General features: G+C 37.6%; 2 protein-coding genes and 1 long non-coding RNA gene across 4 annotated transcripts in view; all 3 read left to right on the top strand.

Annotated features, from left to right (window-relative positions):
- The first annotated feature begins 4,982 nt into the window (after nt 1-4,982).
- On the top strand, nt 4,983-6,314 carry LOC135072300 (uncharacterized). The gene is made up of 3 exons (XR_010257398.1): nt 4,983-5,050; nt 5,198-5,348; nt 5,890-6,314. It is a non-coding gene; the product is annotated as an uncharacterized LOC135072300 (long non-coding RNA).
- Nucleotides 6,315-10,089: 3,775 nt separating this feature from the next.
- On the top strand, nt 10,090-12,099 carry LOC135072167 (uncharacterized). The gene is made up of 4 exons (XM_063966122.1): nt 10,090-10,170; nt 10,661-10,741; nt 11,345-11,492; nt 11,839-12,099. The coding sequence occupies exons 1-4, from the start codon at nt 10,090-10,092 to the stop codon at nt 12,006-12,008; spliced, it is 480 nt and encodes a 159-aa protein (XP_063822192.1). The 3' UTR covers nt 12,009-12,099.
- An 822-nt stretch (nt 12,100-12,921) lies between these two features.
- Nucleotides 12,922-22,615, top strand: part of LOC135072025 (putative nuclease HARBI1) — a 497,753-nt gene continuing 488,059 nt past the window's right edge. The window contains exon 1 of one of the 2 annotated variants that reach the window (XR_010257348.1): nt 12,922-13,892. Coding sequence is in view for 1 of the 2 variants with exons in the window: in XM_063965949.1 (XP_063822019.1) it covers nt 13,184-13,236 (53 nt within the window). In the remaining variant the exon portion in view is untranslated. The remainder of the gene's footprint in view (nt 13,893-22,615) is intronic. The other variant, XM_063965949.1, reaches the window with a different exon arrangement.

The raw sequence follows: 22,615 nt of genomic DNA, 5'->3' as shown, positions 1-22,615 counted from the left end.
CGTTTGCCGTCGTGGAGCGCGGCGCTGCTGTAGTCGCGCGCTCTCGCCGTGTAAGTTTTGGCGGGACGGAGTTGGCGGCAGATTTAAATAGGTCCCGCGCAATCGTACCGTGCTCATTGAAAGCATGTGTGCCTGAACAGTTTTTACAATACGTTTTAGGCCTTTTACTAATAGATAAGTATAAATATAATGCTTTCCAGGGGGTGCTCACTCAATCCACACGCACACTGGAAATCGGTTCGTGCGTTCTGGAGTTATAGCGTCAGGAAGAAAAACCCGACTTATTTTTAGATAGTAGATTTATATTAAGAAGGCCAGTTACATAATTACGGTAAGGTACAAATTATTATGCTTAATAACATCGATTTTAGCTGCCACTTTCTTCGTCTCCGCTTGATTAAAAAATAATTTCAGTTTATAAAGTGAATAATAGAATAGAATATAATAGAATTCCTTTATTCAGTATTTAACATTTAGGTGCATACATGTACAGAGGTTAACATTATTGAGCCATGCTGAAAATCGTAACATGACACAAGTCGTCAAGCCACGAAGCTGGTTTTCAGCGGGTACTAACGCACAATGGGGGTGACATAATACGCGCCCTTTTGACAGTGACGGTTTATCATTAAAATTCGTATCGGTTCGTAACTTATCTTCATTGGCAAAAAGGCGCGCAACAGAGGGCGCTGCGGTTAAAATAAAAATATCAATTTAATAAAATAAACACAAAATAAAATAAACATAGACCTAAACAGACGTCATTTACAAGATATGTAACAAATAATAAACTCCCCAATTGTTCCAGGTACACTAAAATAAAAGTATTTAATTAATGTTTTGTAGTATACAATAATATGAGATATTAAACAATAGTAAGTAAGTAGGTTACGAGCATTTGTCAAATGGAAAATAATCAAGCGATAGTGTATTTGTAATGTAATTAACGTCCTTTTGACCATTAAATGAAATGGGTTTGTTTATTGAGTTACCATAAACGTGCCATTTCTTGTGTAACCCGCATTAAAGAAAATTGTGTTTAAGGAATACTTTGTTTAATTGTGTCTTGGTTGCACAGGTGATGAATTGTGTGAAGACTAAGAAACAATCCCAAAACTAAAATGGATACTTTTGAAACAATTGTATTTTTATGTAAAATTGAAAAAATATTTAACATCCATCGCGACTTTTTATTTATGACGCCTCGAAAGCGCATCTTCACTGCTTTTATGGTGTTAATTGAACTCATAATTTACTCAATAATTTTCTATGTCAACATTGACTTTATGGTTGATTTCTACGCGACAACTCTTACACGACAGTGCGTCATGGTGTTTTTTCATATGTTTAACAAATTTCAAAGTGCTCTAACTATTTTGTATTACGCTCCTAGATTTGGTAGTGAGTTCAAAAAGGCTCTATCATGCTTAGTTAATTCTCACCAAATCGTAAGGAGTGATGCACTGTACAATAAAGCCTTGAAGCGATCGAAACGGATAGTCCTGATTTCTTTGATAAGTTTTGTTATTATGCGAATAATTTTTAATGTGATGTTGGTACATGATGTTTATTACAGAGTGAACTCGGACTTTTTTTTACTAAGTTTGTATATTCTGATGGAAATTTGGCGCGAGAGTCGGTATGTGATAGGCGTTTTGTTGTTTTATTCTCTGCTCGCTATAATAAGGGGTATGTTAAATACGGTAACCGAATCGATTAAGCGTTTAGAGGCTGAGGGTTTGCTCAGGAACAACTTGAAAAGCTTTGCCTTAGTCTACCGACAGCTGCTCGAGTCCAGTCGCTACCTGAAGAAATGTTTTGGTCATCAAGTAAGTAAATACTTAAACACTATTGTTTATTTTTAATTACTTTTTAAAATATAATTTATACGAAGCAGAGTATTCTTGTGATTAAAATTTCTTAGAGAATAGTGTCGCTTCTCAAACTATTTAAAATTCGTGTGATTAGATTTATACTTAATTGAAAGTCCATTTAATGTACAGGCCTCCTTTATTGTGTTTCGAGCTTGTAACAGAGATAACCTAATATTATTATCATTTTTTCAGGTACTTCTTTTCCTAGCGACCATCACACCATATTTCATATTTATAGCATTTCACTTTGCTCATATGATAATGAATCAGGTATGTGCATATTTTTTGTTTATATTTCGATTGTTGAATGTTGAAATTTTTACAGAGTCCGATCAGATATTGTATTTAGCAAATAGTTTTTGTGAGATTTAGCAAATTATTGTCGTATTTGACACCAGAATAAGCCCTTTTCGGAATCGACAGTTTTTTTATACCTTCTACAGTAATTTTAATTAATATTTCAGCATGAAGTTTTCACAGTTACACAGTTCATGACGCTATACCGAGTGCTAGCATTTGGCTCCACGGTGCTGATGATTGCTTGGAGCGGACAGGAAGTGAGCAACGAAGTTTTAAAACTGCAACGAGTTTTGGCACAGATCATTTCTAATTCCGGTATGTATGTTGTTAATAATTAATTCTGTGCGGTGCTGTAAGCAGCAGGTGGGAAAAAGTTACGTCAGTTACGTGTTGAAAACTACTCTATTGAGTTAAAAACTAGTTACATTTGTAATTGAAATTCGCTGATTGGTTTTGTTTGTAAAACGTGGAAACTAAAAGCGGTTGGATTTTAATTTTCGAAAAAACAGTCGAATATCGTGCAATGTTTTCTGAGTTTGCTGCATTTTCCCGACTGTTTGCTTACACTGTTATTATAACTAAAGTAGGTTTAACTAAATTGACTAGTTAACTACATTTCACATAATTATGACTAAGTATATTTTGCATTTTAACAACATTTTTTCAATTAGAAAAACCTAGTTAGTATACGTGTATTTACTCCTAATTGTCAATGTTAAAGTGCTGCTGCGATGCACAATAGGCCACCTCTATTAGTAATTCCTTAAATATGAGCCACAAGACATGTTAGAATAATTTCCGGTGCCGGGGTTAATTTATTTAGCTGTGTCCGCAAACAGTGGCCTTAGGTTCTACAGTGGGCAGCACTAGATTTGATTACATGATGCCCTAAGCAATTGCTTATTCTACTGGGTTAATCCGGCACTGTTGTTAATAGGTAATCGTTACAAGGTGAAAGTTAGTACGTATCTGTTTGTTGCAGATCTAGATTCAACCCTTCATAGGAGCCTGAAAGACTTTCACTGCCTGGTTTCCGTGGAGCCCCTCAGGATAGAGCTGCTCCCCACGATGCCAGTCGGAATGTACCTCGTCCCCGCACTGCTGTCCTTAACTGTCAACTACATCATCGTCACCTTGCAAATGAACAATGACATTTAGTTCTCTATCTCTCTCTCTATCTATCTCTATACTTCTAGAAGAAACTGTCGATTTTTTTAGGTCAGATAGTTTGAATTAGGGGGGGGGGGCTGGGTACTTCAATGCAGACAACACAAACATGATTTTAACGCCCGTATTCACAAACGATGCTTGCTTAAGTGAAGCAGCAAATCGAAGAATATTTAGAGCTCTATGATTAGTTCGTGTGTCATTATTTTTCTTGTGATTACTTTCATGTGTACTGCCACCCCTGAGATGGGCGTTGTTTTACAAAACCACACCCTGTATGTTATTGGTAAAGTCGCGACGTTAAGAGTTTAATGCTATAGTGTGTCCGGGTATGTATGTACATGCCCGGTCACACTGTATACAGAACAATATTTACCTAGTTTATTTATTGAAGGATTACTCCATATTTGTATTAATTTAATATGATTAAATTTTATACTGTTGTCACTGAGTTTAATGGATTAAAATTAATGCACGTGTCAGTATGTATCATTTGTAATTTCGTCAGGGTAAAGATTACCAACTTTAGTGTCACCAAAACTTACTTCGAAAGCCTACTAAAATGGAAATTTTTAATGATAATACGATGGAAAATGTGCAAGTGATAAAACTTCTGTTGTCAGTTGAAAAAATATTCAACGTCCATCGTGATTTTACGTACACGTCGCCACGAAAACGCGTTTTAATATTTTTTGCTATAGTACTGGAAGTGACAATTTGGTCATTAATTTATTCCTATAATGTTACTTCTATGATACATTTTTTTCAAACGCCTCGTTCGCCTCAGCACTCAATACTTGTTTATAATAATTTGTTAAACGTTGAAAGTTTTTTAATAATGTTCTACTTTGGTCCAAGATTTGGTGGCGAATTTAGAAAACTTCTATCAAGTTTAACTGTTTCCCATAAAATTGTGTTTTGTGATGCACGCTACAATAAAGCCCTTAAGCAACTTAAACGTAGAGTCCTGTTTGCTTTGATAAGTTTTTTCGTAATTAGAATTGTCTCAAGTTTATATGTCATTTATAAAGAAAACACAGAAGCACCTCACATTTGTACATTTGTATTCATGAGCTCTTGGTGTGAAGCTCGTCTCGTGCTGTATGTGTTGATGTTTTACTCCCTGTTGGCTGTGCTGAAGATTCTGCTGCAGACCACAGTCGAGATCATCAAGGATGCGGCGATTGAGGGTACACTTGTACAAAAAGAAGAGTTTGCCGCAATCTACCGCCATTTGCTTCAGTCGGTTCATCATTTGAAGAAGTGTTTCTGTCTACAAGTAAGAGTACCTACTGTAAAGTGAAAACGTCAATTTTAAATGTAAATAGTTCAAGCTACTTCAAGCTATATTCAAACTCAATTCGATCCACGCATTGGTTGAATTTCGACATTAAAAACCGATCACAGGCTTTTCTAGATAAAGCCAATTTAGCCTAATCGGGCTCCTATAGCTTGCTGAACTTAAGTCTCGACATAGAAGTAGGTATTTTTATTTATCTTGGTTTAAATAACGCAAAAACTGATAACCACTGGGGTACACGAATTCTTGAGTAGAGACTGATGCTATGTATGTCAATCGCTTCCATAAGTGCTATAATTTCTGACATTTTAATATTAAATACCTATTTCAGATAATTCTTTATCTGGGATTGATAACACCTTATTTCATATCCCTTTCGTATCACTTTATAAGTCACATGTTTATACAGGTAAAAAGGTTTTCAATAAAATCATTTTATTTTATCTAATATTTTGTCAATGATGTAAAAATGTAGTAGGTTGTGAAGAAAAATGATTTTTTAATTTATGATAATTTTATGTGTTAATTTTTCATTTCGTTTTTGTAATTATTTCAGAAACATGCTATTCCTGGAAATATGATCATGGCTATATACCGCCTCCTGTATTTTGCCGTTACCCACGTGATAATTGCCAGAAGTGGACAAGATGTGATTAACGAAGTTTTCAGACTCAAACGCATCTTGGCGCAAAGTCTCTCGCGCACCGGTATGTGTGATTATTACGTTTGGCCAAACCAACGCGTGCAGCGAGTGCGATGGCGATCAGATGTCGTGTATGAATTTAAAGCGATGAGTTCACATCAACGCGTCCTGTCATTGGTCGCGCGTCTTGTCATTGGTCTATGCACGCGCAGTGATCGCCATCACTGACGCGATCTGCACGCGTTGGTCTGGCGAAGCATAATAAACTTTATACACTTGAATTGTACATTAAGGAGTAAAGGAACCTATAGGTTGGAAATACTTAAGTAGGAAAGTCATATCACAGTCCACAGAACAGCATAATAGTCGTGTGGTTACGTCATAGACTTGCAGTAGAAAATGACCACTTCCACTCTTCCCATGGATGTCGTAAGAGGCGAATAAAGGACAAAATATATTCGAACATCAGGTTTCACTGACTCGTTTTGCCAGCTTGGGCAATGTGATTCTTTGGTCGTGCTGAAATGGTCACATGTCCTGAAATGTCTATGATGACGTACAAGAGAGCAACAAAACACCCCTAAATTGTGAGTTTTTGGTTACAGATCGAAATTCATCCGAGCTAAGGAGCCTGAAAGACTTCTATCACCTGGTTTCCGTGGAGCCCCTCAGGATAGAGCTGATGCCGACCATCCCAATCGAGATGTACCTCATCCCAGCAGTTTTATCTTTGACTGTCAATTACATTATAGTCTCTCTGCAAATGAATCACGATATATAATTTTGTAAAATTTAACCATTTCACCACTAGTCACCAGTAGTCATGCACAAAATTATAGATGGCGCTTACACACACGATTTTTCATTCCTAGTTTTAATTTATAAGTACATAGTACGAAATTGTAGAGTAAGTCGAGTATTTTCATGAAAAACAATTTTGTGGTAACATTTATTATTGTGATGATTGATAAATGCTATTACTCGTAATTGTTTAATGTGTTTTATTGGTCGGTCTCGGTCACATGTACGAGTACATACGAATGAAAATTAATTATTGTAATTGTTATAAATTATTGAATAAAATTGCTATCGTTGTATACTATACTATTTGTTTTTCTATTTGGGTGATATTATTGTTGCAGTCAAAACTCATAATCAGTCAAAACCACTTTTGACCGCAAAAATCAGCGAAAAGTGGTTTTGACTGATGCTATTAGTCAATATCACTTTTGACTGATTTATCCAGTCAAAACTGCGTTAAGTCAAAACCACTTTTAGCTGCAAGAAATTATACTAAATTCATACAAAGTATTATGATTAGTGAAAATTACTTGGGAATCATCAAAAATGTCCTATAATACCATTTTAAAGTCAAATTTTTATATGATTTGTCCATACGACGTGATCACACTTAACTTATGTACCACAGTAATGTTGCTTTTTATTTCTTACAATATTTTTAAGAAATCTAGGTATTTGTCAGGCAAAATATAAGTAACATCATTACTTTGTACGAAGTTTGGACTGATTGGTAAAATTTTAAATCAGGCGAAACCACTTTTGACTGATTTTTGCAGTCAAAAGTAGTTTTGACTGGAAAGGTCAGTCAAAAGTGATATTGACCAAAGGCATCAGTCAAAACCACTTTTTGACTGCAAAAATCAGTCAAACCGATTATGAGTTTTGACTGTAACACTATTATGAATACAAGAATAGTCAGTAGGTTAACATGCTTAGGCTTATAAAGTCGTCAATTACAGCTAGTTAGTTGTTTACATTTTCATATAAAAATGGTTTAAATATAATTGTTCTCTCAGAACTCTGCTATTAATGAATGAATGAACTTACATTAATAGCTTTGGAAGATGTTTATTGCAGGGATGTTAAGGATTATGAAGTTTCGGTTATGGGTACGGTTACGGATATTAGAATAATATTATACCGGTTTCGGTTACGGTTATGGATATGAAATCATTTCGGATTATCAGAAAGTTTCGGATAGTTTCGGTTACGGATATTAGAATTTTAAAAATGTAAAATTCAAATGCTGCGCGACCCACATCCACTTTATGTAGGTACTATGACGACACCTAAGATAAAGGTAAAACAAGCGGGGATATCAGATGGTGCCAGAAAATGCCAGACAAGTAACAAATATTAAAAAATTTAAAGATTCTCTCTCCGCCTTTATCCGAAACTTTTGAATCGGTTTCGGTTACGGTTACGGATATATTTTTTTGTTACGGATATCCGATAGTTTCGGTTACGGTTACAGATATCCATAACATCCCTAGTTTATTGTTTATTGATTATTAATTACAACGAGGCTTATGAAGAACCTTGATAAATTAAACCATTTATTCGTTCGTCAGGGTAGAGAACACCTGATTAAGTAGTGAAGTATCTTCGCAAAATAAAATATCCAATTGAAAGCTAAAATAAGCAATACCATGGAAAACTTCAAAGTGATAAAATTCCTGTTATCAGTTGAAAAAATATTCAATGTTCATCGCGACTTTTGCTTCATGACGCTACGGAGACGCGTTGTTATCGTTTTTCTGTTAATACTTGAAATCGCTATTTATTCACTAATCTGTTATTATTGTGTAAATATTCTCGTTAACTTTTATCGGGGTTCTGTTATTCGTCAATATATTTTGTGTATTTTCCTTGTAGTTATTCGAGTGCAGAGTTCTCTAATAATGTTGTATTTTGCTCCAAAATTTGGTGTAGAATTTCGGAGGCTATTGTCAAGTTTGCTTGCATGCCACGAATTTTTGCGCGGTGATTCAATTTACATTAGAAAGTTGATAAACTTGAATCGTAGAGTTGTTGTCACATTCATTATTTTCTTTCTCTTTAGAATTGTGGTAGGTGTACTATTAACAATTCATGTTTACTCTACCGATACCTCAGATACGGGTTTATTTTATATTAGCTCATACAATCTTATGTCAATTTGGGTGGAAAGTCGTTCAATAATGAGCATTTTTCTTTACTATTCTCTGCTCGATATAATTAAAAATATAGTACAAGCAACGATAGCTTTAATAAAAAACGCAGATGTGCAGGGTTCACTACTGAACAAGATGAATGCCGCAGGCGCAATCTATAAGGTGTTATTTTTTATACTGATCAAACTTAACCAACACATCTAATAAAATCATACAAATAAGACCCACGTGTTTTTTCAAAAAAATTCAGGCTAGTTTTCGAGTAAAACGACAAAGAATGTTTCGAAAAAAATAAAAAATAAATCATCCTTTGAGCGCGGTGATTATTTGTTTACGCACTATCGTAGTAGCCGGCCGAGGGCAAAGACCGCTGCCACGTGCCGCGCCGCGTGAGTCGGCCATATTGATATCGCTGCCAGTCGCTCCGCGCCCACAGCCCGCGCCGAGCCGCCGATCGGCATGCGGGAGCGCCACAACATAAATAATCGTCCCAGTCCGTCCAATGAGGCCCAAACGTATTGCAGTGTATGTGCAAGTTATTACAATGCCGCGCTTGATAAATAATAAAACGCAGGTGAAATTATGTTTCGGGCACACTAACTGGCCGACGAGAAACATTGACGAGTCGAAAACCTTCACACCTTGCTTGTTTGGAGCCGCGCAGCGCTTCAGGGAGCGCAGCCGTATCCTGACTTGACGAGATCCCGTGCGCTTCGAGGACGAAGTTCTGGATTTCAATTTCAATCACCGGCACAGTGCTGGCGGTGCCAAGATGAGAGCGCAGCAGACGGCGGCTTTTGCGTAAAAATACGGAATGCCTTATCAAGGAGTTGTTGCCAGAGGGCCACGACCGCGACCGAGTTCTATCGATGGATATTGCGGAAGTCTACCTAGGTACATACCTACAGTGTGATTTGGACAGATGAGTGCTTGTTTACGCGAAAGGGACTTTTTCCGTAGAAAAGTTAGTGCGCGAATTGTGAATACAACATCCGACCTAGTGAACAGCAAGCAAGTGTGCAGCCCGGAAGCATTAACTCAATTCGATCGTGGCTAGATTAGACAGTGCAAGACAGTGTTTACGTGAACATTCAACAAAGGCTTGACGTTCAAAATGTATTGTGATTAGTGTAATAATAACCTAGAAACTTTAAATAACAACATTCAAAATAGGTAAATGTGTGAATAAGTAAAATCAATGAATCTAAAGTGTGATGGCAAATCATAATTTAGGAATTAAAACCAGGAAAATTGATCAGTAAGTTTTATTTACAACACCTATTCATATTCAATATTAGGGTGCATTTCCACTGAAGCGAAGCGAAGTAGTAATAGGTATGTACCTATCAATTTTTTATTACGTCTCTAAATAAATTGCGTAGGCATTACGAAACCGTAGATATTGAATTCCAATTTCTATCCTTTTTTAAATTTCTAGTTTAACGCGGATGATTCGCCTCGGTTCGTTGGAAAAGTCCCCCGCTATTACACTAATGAAAATACACTTATTTACCTACTTATGTGGCTAGATTTTGTTTCTCCCAGAGCGTATTACCTATTAACATGACGTAACATCGTACATACTCACGAGTGATAATTTTTGGTAACGTAGGTTTAGTGTAATCTAACCTTTATGTGTGTGAACGTTGAATGAACGCGCGCGGCCATTGTTCGTACTCGTATGAATGAAATGATTAAAGAAAGAGAGAGAGGCAGTGAGTGAAGACAGGATGGTTGTAAAAATAATATCTTTTTTTTGTTAGGAAAAGTAAAAACAAAAACTAGCCTGAATTTTTTTTTAAAAACACTTGGGTTGTATTTGTATGATTTTATTAGATGCGTTGGTAAAGTATGATCAGTATAAAAAATAACACCTTATATAACGGGTTGCTCGAATCTGTCGAGTGTATACAGAAGAGTTTTGCACAGCTGGTAAGACCATGACTACAAAAGTACTGCCGTCAATGAGTTGCACCACCTAACTTTAACGGTATCTATAACAATAATCGGTGTTTTTTTGTATGGAGTTTGACAGATCTTTGACGTTTGTTAATGTTAACGTAAGATGGTGCAACCCAGCCTAAATCAATTAACATTCCTTTTATAAAATTAAGCCAATAATAGATACTTAGGTATTCAAAAATATTGATCTTGCATAGGATTTGTTCTAAATTAACTTTATCTTATAAAAATTAATACTATTACAAAACAATGACTGAACGTATTTACAAAAATACTTCCTATCAAAGGATAAATGCAAAGCATTAAAAAGTAATGGTCTAGACAAAAAATATCCAGAATATTAATACTCTTATTTAATCTTTCACAATCAAAATGAAAGTATGGAGACAGCATTTTCGTGTCTATTGCTGCCTGTATCTATCCTCATCAACAATATTTTTGAATGTAATTTACGTTACAGATACTTCTTCTACTCGCAACGGTAGTACCGCATTTCATATTCGTAGCATACTCATGCATCGTCCATGCATTAGCAGATAAGGTGTGTATCCTTTTTAATATTCTAAACCAATGTAACGACATAGCCCGCAAAATGACAAACTTAAGTACAGAGCTCGTAGAGTTGTTGGCCTTTGGGGCAATAAAGATCTCGCGTGCGAACTACGGGCCGGAAAACGCAATTTAGTGAAGCTCACAACATAAGCACCTAGATGCGGACAGCCCAGGAACAGTCCGTGTGGAAATCCTTGAAGGAGGATCCTCGCGAGTCGCGACTGTGCGACGGGCAGCCGCAGTGACTGTGCGAGCGCGACAGCAATATAATTACGCGCGAGCGATAAGGATGAGTAGCTTGGGGTCATTGTACGAAATTCTATCGGCTCGGCGACCGGACTTTAGCTGTGTCCGCGCCCCGCGATTTCATACGCGTGAAAATAGTTTGGATAATATTTCCCGTTTTTGCAACATTTTTATTTACCGCCACTATTGGCTGTCGGGTGATTTAATATAACCTAAAGCTTTCCCATTTATGGCTATCCAACACAAAATTATTTTTCAAATTGGACCAGTAGTTCCTGAGATTAGCACGTTTAAGTATACAAACTCTTCAGCTTTAATATTAGTATACATGTTGTAACTTTTGCAGAAAGGGTTTACAGCTGCACAACTTGTGTCGCTGTACCGTCTAGTGTTGTTCGGCGCTGAACACGTAGTGATAGCCTGGAGTGGACAGAAAGTCAGCAATGAAGGCTTGAAACTGAAACGAGTCTTGGCACAGGCTATCACACGCACTGGTATGTATTTTAAAATTTAAAGGAATCTTCAGGTAACAGCTAACGAGCGAAAAAATCAAACATAATAAAAGAGCTAGAAATTATTTTGTCTATAATGATGATTGGTAGTACTCATTTAGTTGTGGCGGTATGTTAGAAAAATCCAAAAAACTAAACTATTTTAAAAAAATTGCTCAATCTATTCCCGTTTTGAGTAACATTAATGAGTATTTTGGTACCAATCATAGTAATCTAATTTAAACTTTATTAATTGTATGCCCGTTGTAAAACTGTTACACAGTTATAGGAAATTAATTCTCTTCTATTCTTCTTCAAATAACAATTTATATCTGTTTATTTCTTACAGGCTTATACAGTCAGAAGAGCCTCCTGAACTTCCAGCACCTGGTCTCCGCGAAGCCTCTCAAGATTGAGCTGCTGCCGATGGTTCCAGTCGGGATGTACCTTGTCCCTGCAGTTCTGTCTTTGACTGTCAACTACATCATAGTGACTTTGCAAATGAATCATGACATCTAATTCGGTTTAGACAACTCCTTACCGACCGTTAGATCCTTTCTGTTAAAGATATTTTATTTATCCACTCGACTCGACCGCAAAAAGTGCAGTCTGTGCCATTGTACTCAATAATAAAGTAGCATTTAGATAGTACCTACAATGGTTGTTCACACGAAGACGAATAGTGTTTTTTACGAATCTTTTTTTCACGATTCGTTGCTTTTTTTTTACAGGAGCAATGCTTTTTAAATACCGATGTTCACACGGTTTCGTGAAAAGAAAAATTGAATCGTGAAAAATTACGGATACGGATTCGTCTTTTAAAAATCATGATTCGTTAAAAATCACCTATCGGCTTTTGAAAATTGTGCCGGTATGCACAATACTAAATCTCTTCATATCTTATCTTGATCACGTTCACAGTGTCAGCACATTTATCACGTATAGTGCTGATGCTGTGACGTCATTTACCTTTAATCTATATCGTATAAATAGTCACGCAGTTCGTGTTAATAAACAGATTAATATCAGAGAGACTAACTACAACCCGTGTCTCATTCATACGGTCTCCCAACATGGCACAAATTGGTGACCCCGACGAAGAAGATGAACCAAACGAAGATGGCACAAATTGGTGACCCCGACGACGAACCCGACGAGGAAGATGAACCAGACGAAGTTGACACAAATTGGTGACCCCGACGTGATCTGATGAACCTGACGGAGATGACACAAATTGGTGACGACGAAGATAAACGTACCAAGCCAACGTGATGTGAAACGTAACCTCCATCACCACCATCTTCAGCATCAGCCTCCGCCAGCTTTCATCTGACATGGAATCAAATTGGCTACCCCGATTGAGCAGAGCAAATCCGTGACGTCACTTCAACATCAATCATCGTCATCATGTCAACTCCGTGCAAGTCGTGCAAGTCGTGCAACACAACGAGAAGTCGCTGCCAGTACCCCTGTCACATCCGTATTCCCGATTTCTAAAAGGACCAACCTCGTCTGTGCAGCTGGAATCAGTCTTGGAACTTCAAAAGAATCAAATCGCTAATAAAATATTAGAAAATGCAAAAATAATGAAGTCTCAGCAGTCAACGACAACAACAGCATAAAAATTCAAGACCAAACAATGGAAAATGTGCTAACACAGCTATAACATGTGCAAATGAAATAATGATTGTGCCATGACCGTGGAAATTTGCGACGCAGCAGTTACAGGCCAAGGTCGCCTAGTCAAGTAAGAAGATTTTGTTATTATAATATGTATCAACGTATGCAGAAAAATGTGAAAAATCATGTGATTGGAAACAAACGAAACAAGGAAACTAAAAATCGCACAGCCAGCATGGCCTTTGTGCTATCTACCCGTCTAACCGCCTCATTGTTACCGACTGAAAAAGTGGTTTGAGGTTTTTTAATCGTTACGGGAGCAACATATCAGTGATAATAATTAACAATGCTAAATGAGCAATATGTTATATACCACGAATTGTTCAAAGATAAACACTTACGGTGAGAAAACGCTGACTCTTAACTTGGGAATTCAATCATTTAGAAAAATGTGAGTCCCTCCAGAGCGAATTATTTCTTAGGTTATCCGATAACGAGCCAAGGAATTCGCCCAACAGAGCAGAAATATAAAGCAATCGATGAATTGAAACACAGTTAAGGAATTGAGAAAATTACGCAGCCGCGTATCGAAGTTGAATACTTTGAATATTTCAAGAATGATAATTCGCCTATCCTTTGGTCTTCAGAAGCCGATAACGCTTATGAAATGTGCAAGGACACAAGGCATGAACGCTGTGAATACAGCGCACCCATCGCGTTAAGCCGAGCTTGCGCGAGGGCAACCCTCGACTGTGAAAACGCCAGATAAGGAAGAAGCCAGTGGTTATGTTTTGTTATAATTTCATCTTTATAAACGTTTTCCCATTTTTCACCACATGATTTGTATAACGTAGATAGTTATTGTAATTTGTAATAAAATATGTAATTAGCACATTATTTTATTTCTTGTATGTAAGTATGTAGAGATTGAACATTGAACCTGTATTAACGTAGATAATTTATGTGTTATTGTAATTAGCGCATTATTTTATTTTTTCTTATTTAAAGGGGGGGAGTACTGTGCCGGTATGCACAATACTAAATCTCTTCATATCTTATCTTGATCACGTTCACAGTGTCAGCACATTTATCACGTATAGTGCTGATGCTGTGACGTCATTTACCTTTAATCTATATCGTATAAATAGTCACGCAGTTCGTGTTAATAAACAGATTAATATCAGAGAGACTAACTACAACCCGTGTCTCATTCATACGGTCCCCCAACATGGCACAAAAATCAATTCGGATATTTTGACGAATCGTGAAAAAACACGATTCCGTAATTAATGTGAACAATCCATCAACAAAACGTATCGTGTTTTTTAACGTATCGTCAAAGACGTATCCCGTATGAATGCGCCCTTACTGGTGAAAGAATTTTCAAAATCCGTTCGGTATCTTTAAGCCTAGGCGCACACCAGCGACTTTTAGTTGGCCGATAGTTAGATTTATAGCCCAATTCAACTATCGGCCAAATAAAAGTCGGTGGTCTGCGCCTAGGTTAATTTCACCGATTACCGATCTTCCTACAAACAAACTTACAGGTTCCACGACAGTTAAATGTTAGGTTTATTGTCTTGTTGAAGTAATATTGGATTTATAAATATATAATAACTTCCTGCCCCGTACAACCAAACTGTGGAATGGACTGTCGTCTGCGGTGTTTCCGGACGGATACGACCTGCAAGCTTTCAAGAGGAGAGCGTACCTTTATCTTAAAGGCCGGCAACGCACCTGTAACGCCCCTGGGTCTGCGGGTGTCTATGGGCGACGGTAATCACTTACCATCAGGTGATCCGTCTGCTCGTTTGCCTCCTATCACATAAAAAAAAAAAAAAAAAATGTTACTACTACTACTACTGTTTTCACTTGAAAAAATATTTAACGTGTATTATGACCTTATGTTTCAGACGCTTCGTAAACGCGTTTTTAGTATTTGTATGATATTCACTGAGTTAATCATTCAGTTTTTAGTCATTAATGAAAACTTTATTTTTATTTTACACTCCTTGGGACATGGTTGGAAAGAGTATATTTTGACGTGTTTTTATTTATCAAACAAACTCTATAGTGCTCTGACAATCTTCTATTTCGGCCCAAGATTTGGTGGTGAATTTAGAAAGCTTCTGTCGAATTTAACTGCATGTCATAAAACTGTGAAGCGCGATAAACACTACAGTAAAGCTCTTAAACAACTTAATAAAAGAGTCTTAAATTTAATGATCGTTTTTGCTGTATTTAGACTTCTTGTAGAGGTGTTTTTGTACGTTTATATCAGTTCCCATTTGAAAATGTCAAGACCTTCGATTTATTTGTTCATGTTACTGGAAGTTTGGTGCTATGGTCGCGCAATGCTGAGTGTTCTCATGTATTATTCTGTTGTTGCTATAATAAGGATACTGCTCAGAACTGATAGGGCCTTGATCAAGCTTGCAGTCGCTGAGAGCTTACTTGGGGACCGTCTCAAAAGTTTTGCCTGCGTGTACCGACAATTGCACCACTCTGGTCACCTCGTAAATACTTGTTTTGGCCATAGTGTAAGACCCTGACTGGAAAGTGCTGTCTAACAACAAATAGAGGTGGTCCATGGTCATATATTATCCGAGAGCATTATATGCAATGACATCTATTTTTATTTCTTGTGTTTTCCTACAAAAGATAACAATACTATACATAACCAGTATAGTGCTAGTTTGACTTGATTGTGGCAGCACTTTTGCGGCAGTTATTCTATTGAGCATTTATTGTACTTATACAGGGTGTGGTTTTATAAAACCACGCCCATTTCAGGAGTGGCAGTACACATGAAAGTAATTGCAAGATAAAAATGAATAAAATTTTAAATATTATTTTATTAGTAAAAAACTTTGTTCAAAAAACTTTCGAGACGGCGCTTGTTACCGCCCGCACCACCCCCGCGTACCCCGCTACACCACCGAACACATGCGGCCGCCGCCCCGGGAGAGCGGGGGACTGACCTATCGGTCGCCCGCGTAATAATACCATTATACCTGATTTCATGAATTTTTCCATGAAAATTTAAAACGTTTTTTTTGGCATTACTGTCGTGTATACTACCCCTGAGATGGGCGTTGTTTTACAAAACTACACCCTGTATTAGGTATATTGTTACGTTTGAACATTTTTATTTCAGATATTTCTTTTATTAGCGTCAGTAATACCACAGTTGATATTCGTATCCTATGTGGTGGTCAGTGGACTAATAACAGTATGTTTTTAAGATAAAATTGAACGATGTTAGGTATATGTATATTTTTGAAAGAATAAAATTGATTTCAAAACGTTTTTAATTTCAGGGATATACTTTTAATTTGACTCTGTTTAGGACAACATACTAGGCCAGTAGAATTAAACACAAAAACTGATTAAATCGGAAATAATTCCTACAAAAGATTTTTTTGCTTTAATGGCTTCATTGGTTGCCCATTAAGACTCTCCTAAGTTTTCGACTTCGACGGAGTTGTGCTTAAGTGGTGGGGCCCCCCGAAAGGGGCGTTTTTTTCGGTTTTCCGGTTATACCGCGTAAAGGACTTACCCTATCGAAAAGTGGTCTTCATGACGGTTAAAGGGCACTTAATCCTGCATTGAATAAGACCAAATTCATATGTTTTGGACAAACCGTTCTCGCGCTAAAGTTCGGCAAAGTAGAAAATATACGTATAATTAATGACCCTCTCCACGTCCAATGGCTTGTTACCCACATGCTTCCAAGCCTTGTAAAGGGTCGCCTTAACCAGTGTAACCCTAACAAGGCTCACGAGTTTGATTCGCTTATCCTTGTTCGTCCCAGCCGTTCCTTAACTGCGGTTGCTGCACCTCTTCCTGGCACTCTCCTGAACGACTCTGTGTTACCTAATGTGGCTGCCCCTCTTCCTTGTACCCTCCTGTACGATTTCATTGCTTAGCCATATGCCTGGTCCAAGGTTCGACGCCACAAAATCAACTTCGTACGAGTGAAAATAGTTTAAATACTATTTCCCGTGCTTGCAACATTTTTCTTTACTGCTTCGCCTCTATTAGTCGTAGAGTGATTGTATATATCCTATAGCCTTCCTCAATGTATGAGCTATTCAACACAAAAATAATGATTTCAATCAAACTAGCAATTCTTAAGATTAGCGCGTTCAAACAAACAAACAAAAAACTCTTCAGCGTTTTAATATGAACTTGTTGTTGTTGATTTTTGGCGTCGAACCTTAGACCAGGCATACGGCTAGGCAACGTAGTCATGCAGGAGGATACAAGGAAGAGGGGCAGCCACAGTAGGTAACACAGAGTCGTTCAGGTGAGTGCCAGGAAGAGGTGCAGCAACCGCAGTTAAGGAACGGCTGGGACGAACAAGGATAGGCGCATCAAGCTCGTAAGCCTTGATAGGGTTACACTGGTTGAGGTGGCCCTTTTCAAGACTTGGAAGCCTGTGGGTAACAAACCATTGGACATGGAGAGGGTCATTAATTATACGTATATTTTCTACTTTGCCGAACTTTAGCGCGAGAACGGTTTGTCCAAAACATATGAATTTGGTCTTATTCAATGCAGGATTAAGTGCCCTTTAACCGTCATGAAGACCACTTTTTGATAGGGTAAGTCCTTTACGCGGTATAATCGGAAAACCGAAAAAACGCCCCTTTCGGGGGCCCCCACCACTTAAGCACAACTCCGTCGAAGTCGAAAACTTAGGAGAGTCTTAATGGGCAACCAATGAAGCCATTAAAACAACAAAATCTTTTGTAGGAAATATTTCCGATTTAAAAGCTAATTCTACTGGACTATACCGCCTTCTTTCATTCAGTGCTATACTTTTGGCCGTTGCATGGAACGGACAAAAAGTGAACAAACTTTGGCACAGATTCTATGTCGTACAGGTATAGACCTTTTCTATGAGTTACTTCATGTATGCGTTGCGATCCGGTACAATATATTGCTTTACAAAGCTAACAGTGTTGACATGAAAAAACATCAAGAAAAAAATAAGCTAATGTTTGTTTCAGATCTTGAGTTGACCGTTCAGAAGAGCCTAAAGGATTTCCACAAGTTGGTTTCCGTGGAGCCCCTCAAGATGGTGCTACTGCCCACCATGCGGGTCGGAATGTACCTCGTGCCCGCGGTTCTGTCCTTGACTATTAACTACATCATAGTTTCCTTGCAAATGAATGACTATATCTAATCGACCACACCCACACGCTCCAGTCAGCACTTACGAACACCTTGCTTTAGCTGTTTTGTCATCGTGTGACCTGTTTACACACACAGATTATAATATAGTACATATTAATTTATTTCGAACAACTAGGATCATGTTATTGATATAGGTAGATACCTACATCAGGAAATAGATAATCAGGTAGACTATTGTCAGATAAAGTAATTTTATGTACACAATGTCGTCTATTGTTTTGTGCATTTATTTAGGGACATAACGAAGTAATCACTTTAAAGTGAATCTTTATATAAATATCACTAAGGCTGAGTTGCACCACCAAACTTTGACCGTAACTATAACGAATACCAGTGATTTTTGTATGGAGCTTGACAGATTTTTGACGTTTGTTACAGTCAAAGTAAGATGGTGCAACTCAGCCTAAGTATTAAGTACAAGACATTGTCATTCTATGACTAATGATTATGTACGTATAGGTACTTTTATTGCACATACTTAAATTAAAAGATTCCGCTAAACGACTCTCCTTTTATTTAGTATGACGAGTCATTTTCTATGATTTTCTTTACTCTTCAGTGTGCTTACCATGAGTTTACGTTAGGTGTGCTCGCTAGCGACTGCGTAAAAAAAATGACATTCATTGTATGACATATTGTGCAGCGCCCCTAGCGGCTACTTTCAAGAAACAAAATCTTCATAGAGATTTTTGACGTACTCGCTAGCGAGCACACCTTACGTAAACTCATGGTACAGTCCTATCAACTTAAGCTGAGAATTGCATTTGTGTGAGTGATCGTCAAAAGTACAGTTAGTAAAACACATACAAATAAAATTAATGTTTTATTAAAAGGAACTCCATAAAACACTAGCTACCAATTGGGCCGATGTAACAACACTTGACACATCCTTTTAAATAAATAAATAAATAAAAACAGGTCCTCGCTCAGCATATGCCAATTGCCAAGGCACGAAGTACCTCTGTATTCGCTGATATTCTGCGAGCACCGTTTATAGAGAGGGCGTCCAGCCAGCCTTACAAAATACAACAAAAAGACAAACAAATTTATAAAATATTTTAAACTATTATGTTGCATTTTTACTATAGAATTATCACTTCACGGGATTTATTGCAACAATATCTATTTTAACGGTAAATAAAATATTTATTTTAAGTGATATTATAAGTGATAATTCCAAATTTATAAAATTACAAAATAAAAACAGACTAAAAACTTTTCGTTCACACCTTTAAAATACGTATTCAATTAGCATAACATTTGTTTAACTTGCCTGCTTAATGGTTTTCGTACAGGAAATTCACTTACAGTAGGAGCCATTTCACTAATATTTGGAACACAATTACATAAAATTACACGTCTATCTGCTACCAGTACCGGGGGTGAAGTGAAGTATGTGAGCGGCAGGGAAGTGACGCGTGGCGGACGCGCCGCGCCTCAGGCCGCTTGCTATAAACTAGTATAAACCGGTTTAAACCATGCGCGGGACGCGCCGCGCCTCAAGCCGATTGCCACTCTACACTATCGGTGTGCACTCACACAAATGCAATTCTCAGCTTAAGTTGAGAGGACTGTAGGTACACAGTAATTCATAGCGTGAAATAAGTAATAAGTTTACAACTTCACGTTAAAGCAAACAGCACTTTAATTCAATCAGACGAAACGGTGTAATTTTTCAAAGGAATTATGGAGCTTTAAAAGTCTAGGGACCGTCGTAATGAAGGCACAAACTAACTAAACCGACCTCGTAGTAGAATATATTGAAAAAAAAACATAATTTACATTTTTTATTGCAACGCAATAATGGCTACCAGTGCCTTATTTACCTAAAATCAAAACATAGGTACGCCAATCAATCGACTGCGTGATTCGGTTAATAAAACACTTTTGCAAGCTCATGTGGATAATAAACGATAATGATGTATGGTATAAACTGCAACGAACCAAGTTCCTGTTATCGTTTATGTTGAGGCGAAACATCCCGCAAGAGAAATGACCACAATTTCGCTACAAAAGAGATAATTTAACAGGCCCGACCTTGCCCTGCCTTTTTAAGCCTCATATCCTTGACCAGTCTTATTTGACCCCAGGACCTTTTCTGGTCAGGCCAGTAATCCTCAATTTACTACGAGTTGAAAGGTCTCAGTTTTATGGACTTCTGAGGGTGTGTCATCTCTACAACGAATGGCTGTCAATATAGGGAATTGTGATGAAGAGTGAATGAATGTAGGCAGATGGTTTTTCCCTAATGATGCTCTGTTAAAATATTCCATGATAAAAACTAAAAAGCCAGTAAGTTATTTCAACTGAATTTACTCGTACCTACCATACTTTACTGAAAGTTATTTTTAGGGCCCTGTAGTAAAAATATTTAAGTGTATAATAGTTGACTACACAGCTTAAATAAAAGTAATAAAAGTTTATTTAACAACTTTAACATTTTTACATTGCATTGTTGAAATACAAATACTTGAATATTTATGTAAAAATGTCGTAATTTACCTAGGCAAAGTCCATGCATGTATAGTAAGGTCTATAAAGATAAATTGCTCGCATTTTTCATTCAACGTGGTCCAATTCGAAAGCTCTACATTTGAATTTGAAAACAGTTACAGTCTCCGTAGATTGGAAAACACAGGGAAAAAACTACAAGTCCCAAGAGTTATTTTCCGGTTTTCCGTTGAAGTGTACGCGTTAGACCGCTGCCACTCGCAAACCCTTGTCTATTGCTCGACACCCGATTTGGCGGGAAAATTGGACCAACCAATAGATACACCATCGACAACTTTTGGGGATTTTTCTTGACATCTTCAATAATCGCTTATTTCTATGTCAAACATGATAATTCGGTTAGCTATACTTCGTAAGAAATTTCCTGCCCGACGGCCATCAGCTCTACGAGCTATGTGCCCCACCCACTGCCACTTGATTTTAGTGATTCTGCGGGCTATGTCAGTCACTCTGGTTCTCCAACGGATCTCCTCATTTCTGATTCGATCACGCAGGGAAACTCCGAGCATAGCATGCTCCATCGCCCTTTGGGTGACCTTGAGCCTTCTTATGAGGCCCATAGTAATCAGGCAGGAATGTTCTTGAGTGGCGAACACGAGCCGGAAGACCTACGGGCAGGCGTCCCACTAGGTGGACCGACGATCTGGTGAAGGTCGCGGGAGGTGCCTGGATGCGAGCGGCGCAGGACCGGTCTTTGTGGAAGTCCTTGGGGGAGGCCTTTGTCCAGCAGTGGACGTCTTTCGGCTGAAACGAACGATACTACATAAATAAACATGAAACTTATGTGCAACATTGGTCAAAATCTACACTGACAAATTAAACCCATGAATTTGCTAGTAAATTGTCTGGTTTTCGACGCCCTACGAATGCTAATTTAAACCATGTAATTGGAGTCTAATTAATTAATGATCTCAATATCATGTGCGAAACCCTAGCAAGAACAGACACGGCAGATTACACACGGCCCTGTAGGAAACTGTAATATACAGCTTTATGTAGTTGCCAGGGTGATTAAACGAACGAAACACTAAAAGAAGACCCTAGATCTAGATCGATTTGACCTAGTAATTCACTCTTATGTAAATTCCAAAGATTCCACAAACGGACCTAAATCCGTTTCTAAATTGTATCTTTAAATCTTATTCATACCACTCCTCAAACTTATAGTCTTTAGGTATCTTCAGAATGGAGATACAAAAAAATCCTGTGGTATGCACATCCAGATGACAATCGTAAGTATCCAGATGCACTCAAAAGATAAGTAAATCTTTTTTTTGCTGATTAAACTGTTCTGATCAAGCTAGAGCTTGATTTTTGATTCGCGCCACGCACTGTTATTGGAACACGAAGCCGTGGCTCAGTTATTTTAATTCGATACTATTAATCTCGGTTATTTCAGTGGTTTAACAGAACATCATGTTTACAAATGAGATTTTGACTTGACACACGGTAGGCCTTACTCTGTAGAACAATTTGTTTATATCATTTGTCTCTGTCACTCATGAAATGTGTGAAAGAAACGTACAAAGCAGCCTGCTTTGAAACGTGGTTTTGCTTTGCAAATAAAAACATTAGCCTGTAGTTGGCAGTCGTCTGGGGCTTTGTCCGGATAAAATGGCAAATTCAATTCTTCTGAAATTTTATTTTAATAGATAATTTAGCTTGTCTTATCAGATTTCGTGCAGAGTATCATGTCTGGACGCTGGGGCGGCGCTTTGTGTTGATAAATTGTTTTCAAGCTAACGAGGTTATTTTGCTTCTCTAATATAACAGGCTTTTCCATGAAAATATAA

The sequence above is a fragment of the Ostrinia nubilalis genome, chromosome 5 (genome assembly GCF_963855985.1).
Source record: "Ostrinia nubilalis chromosome 5, ilOstNubi1.1, whole genome shotgun sequence".
NCBI lineage: Eukaryota > Metazoa > Arthropoda > Insecta > Lepidoptera > Crambidae > Ostrinia > Ostrinia nubilalis.
Note: the sequence above shows the minus strand (reverse complement) of the source record. Positions and strands in the feature narration are given on the sequence as shown.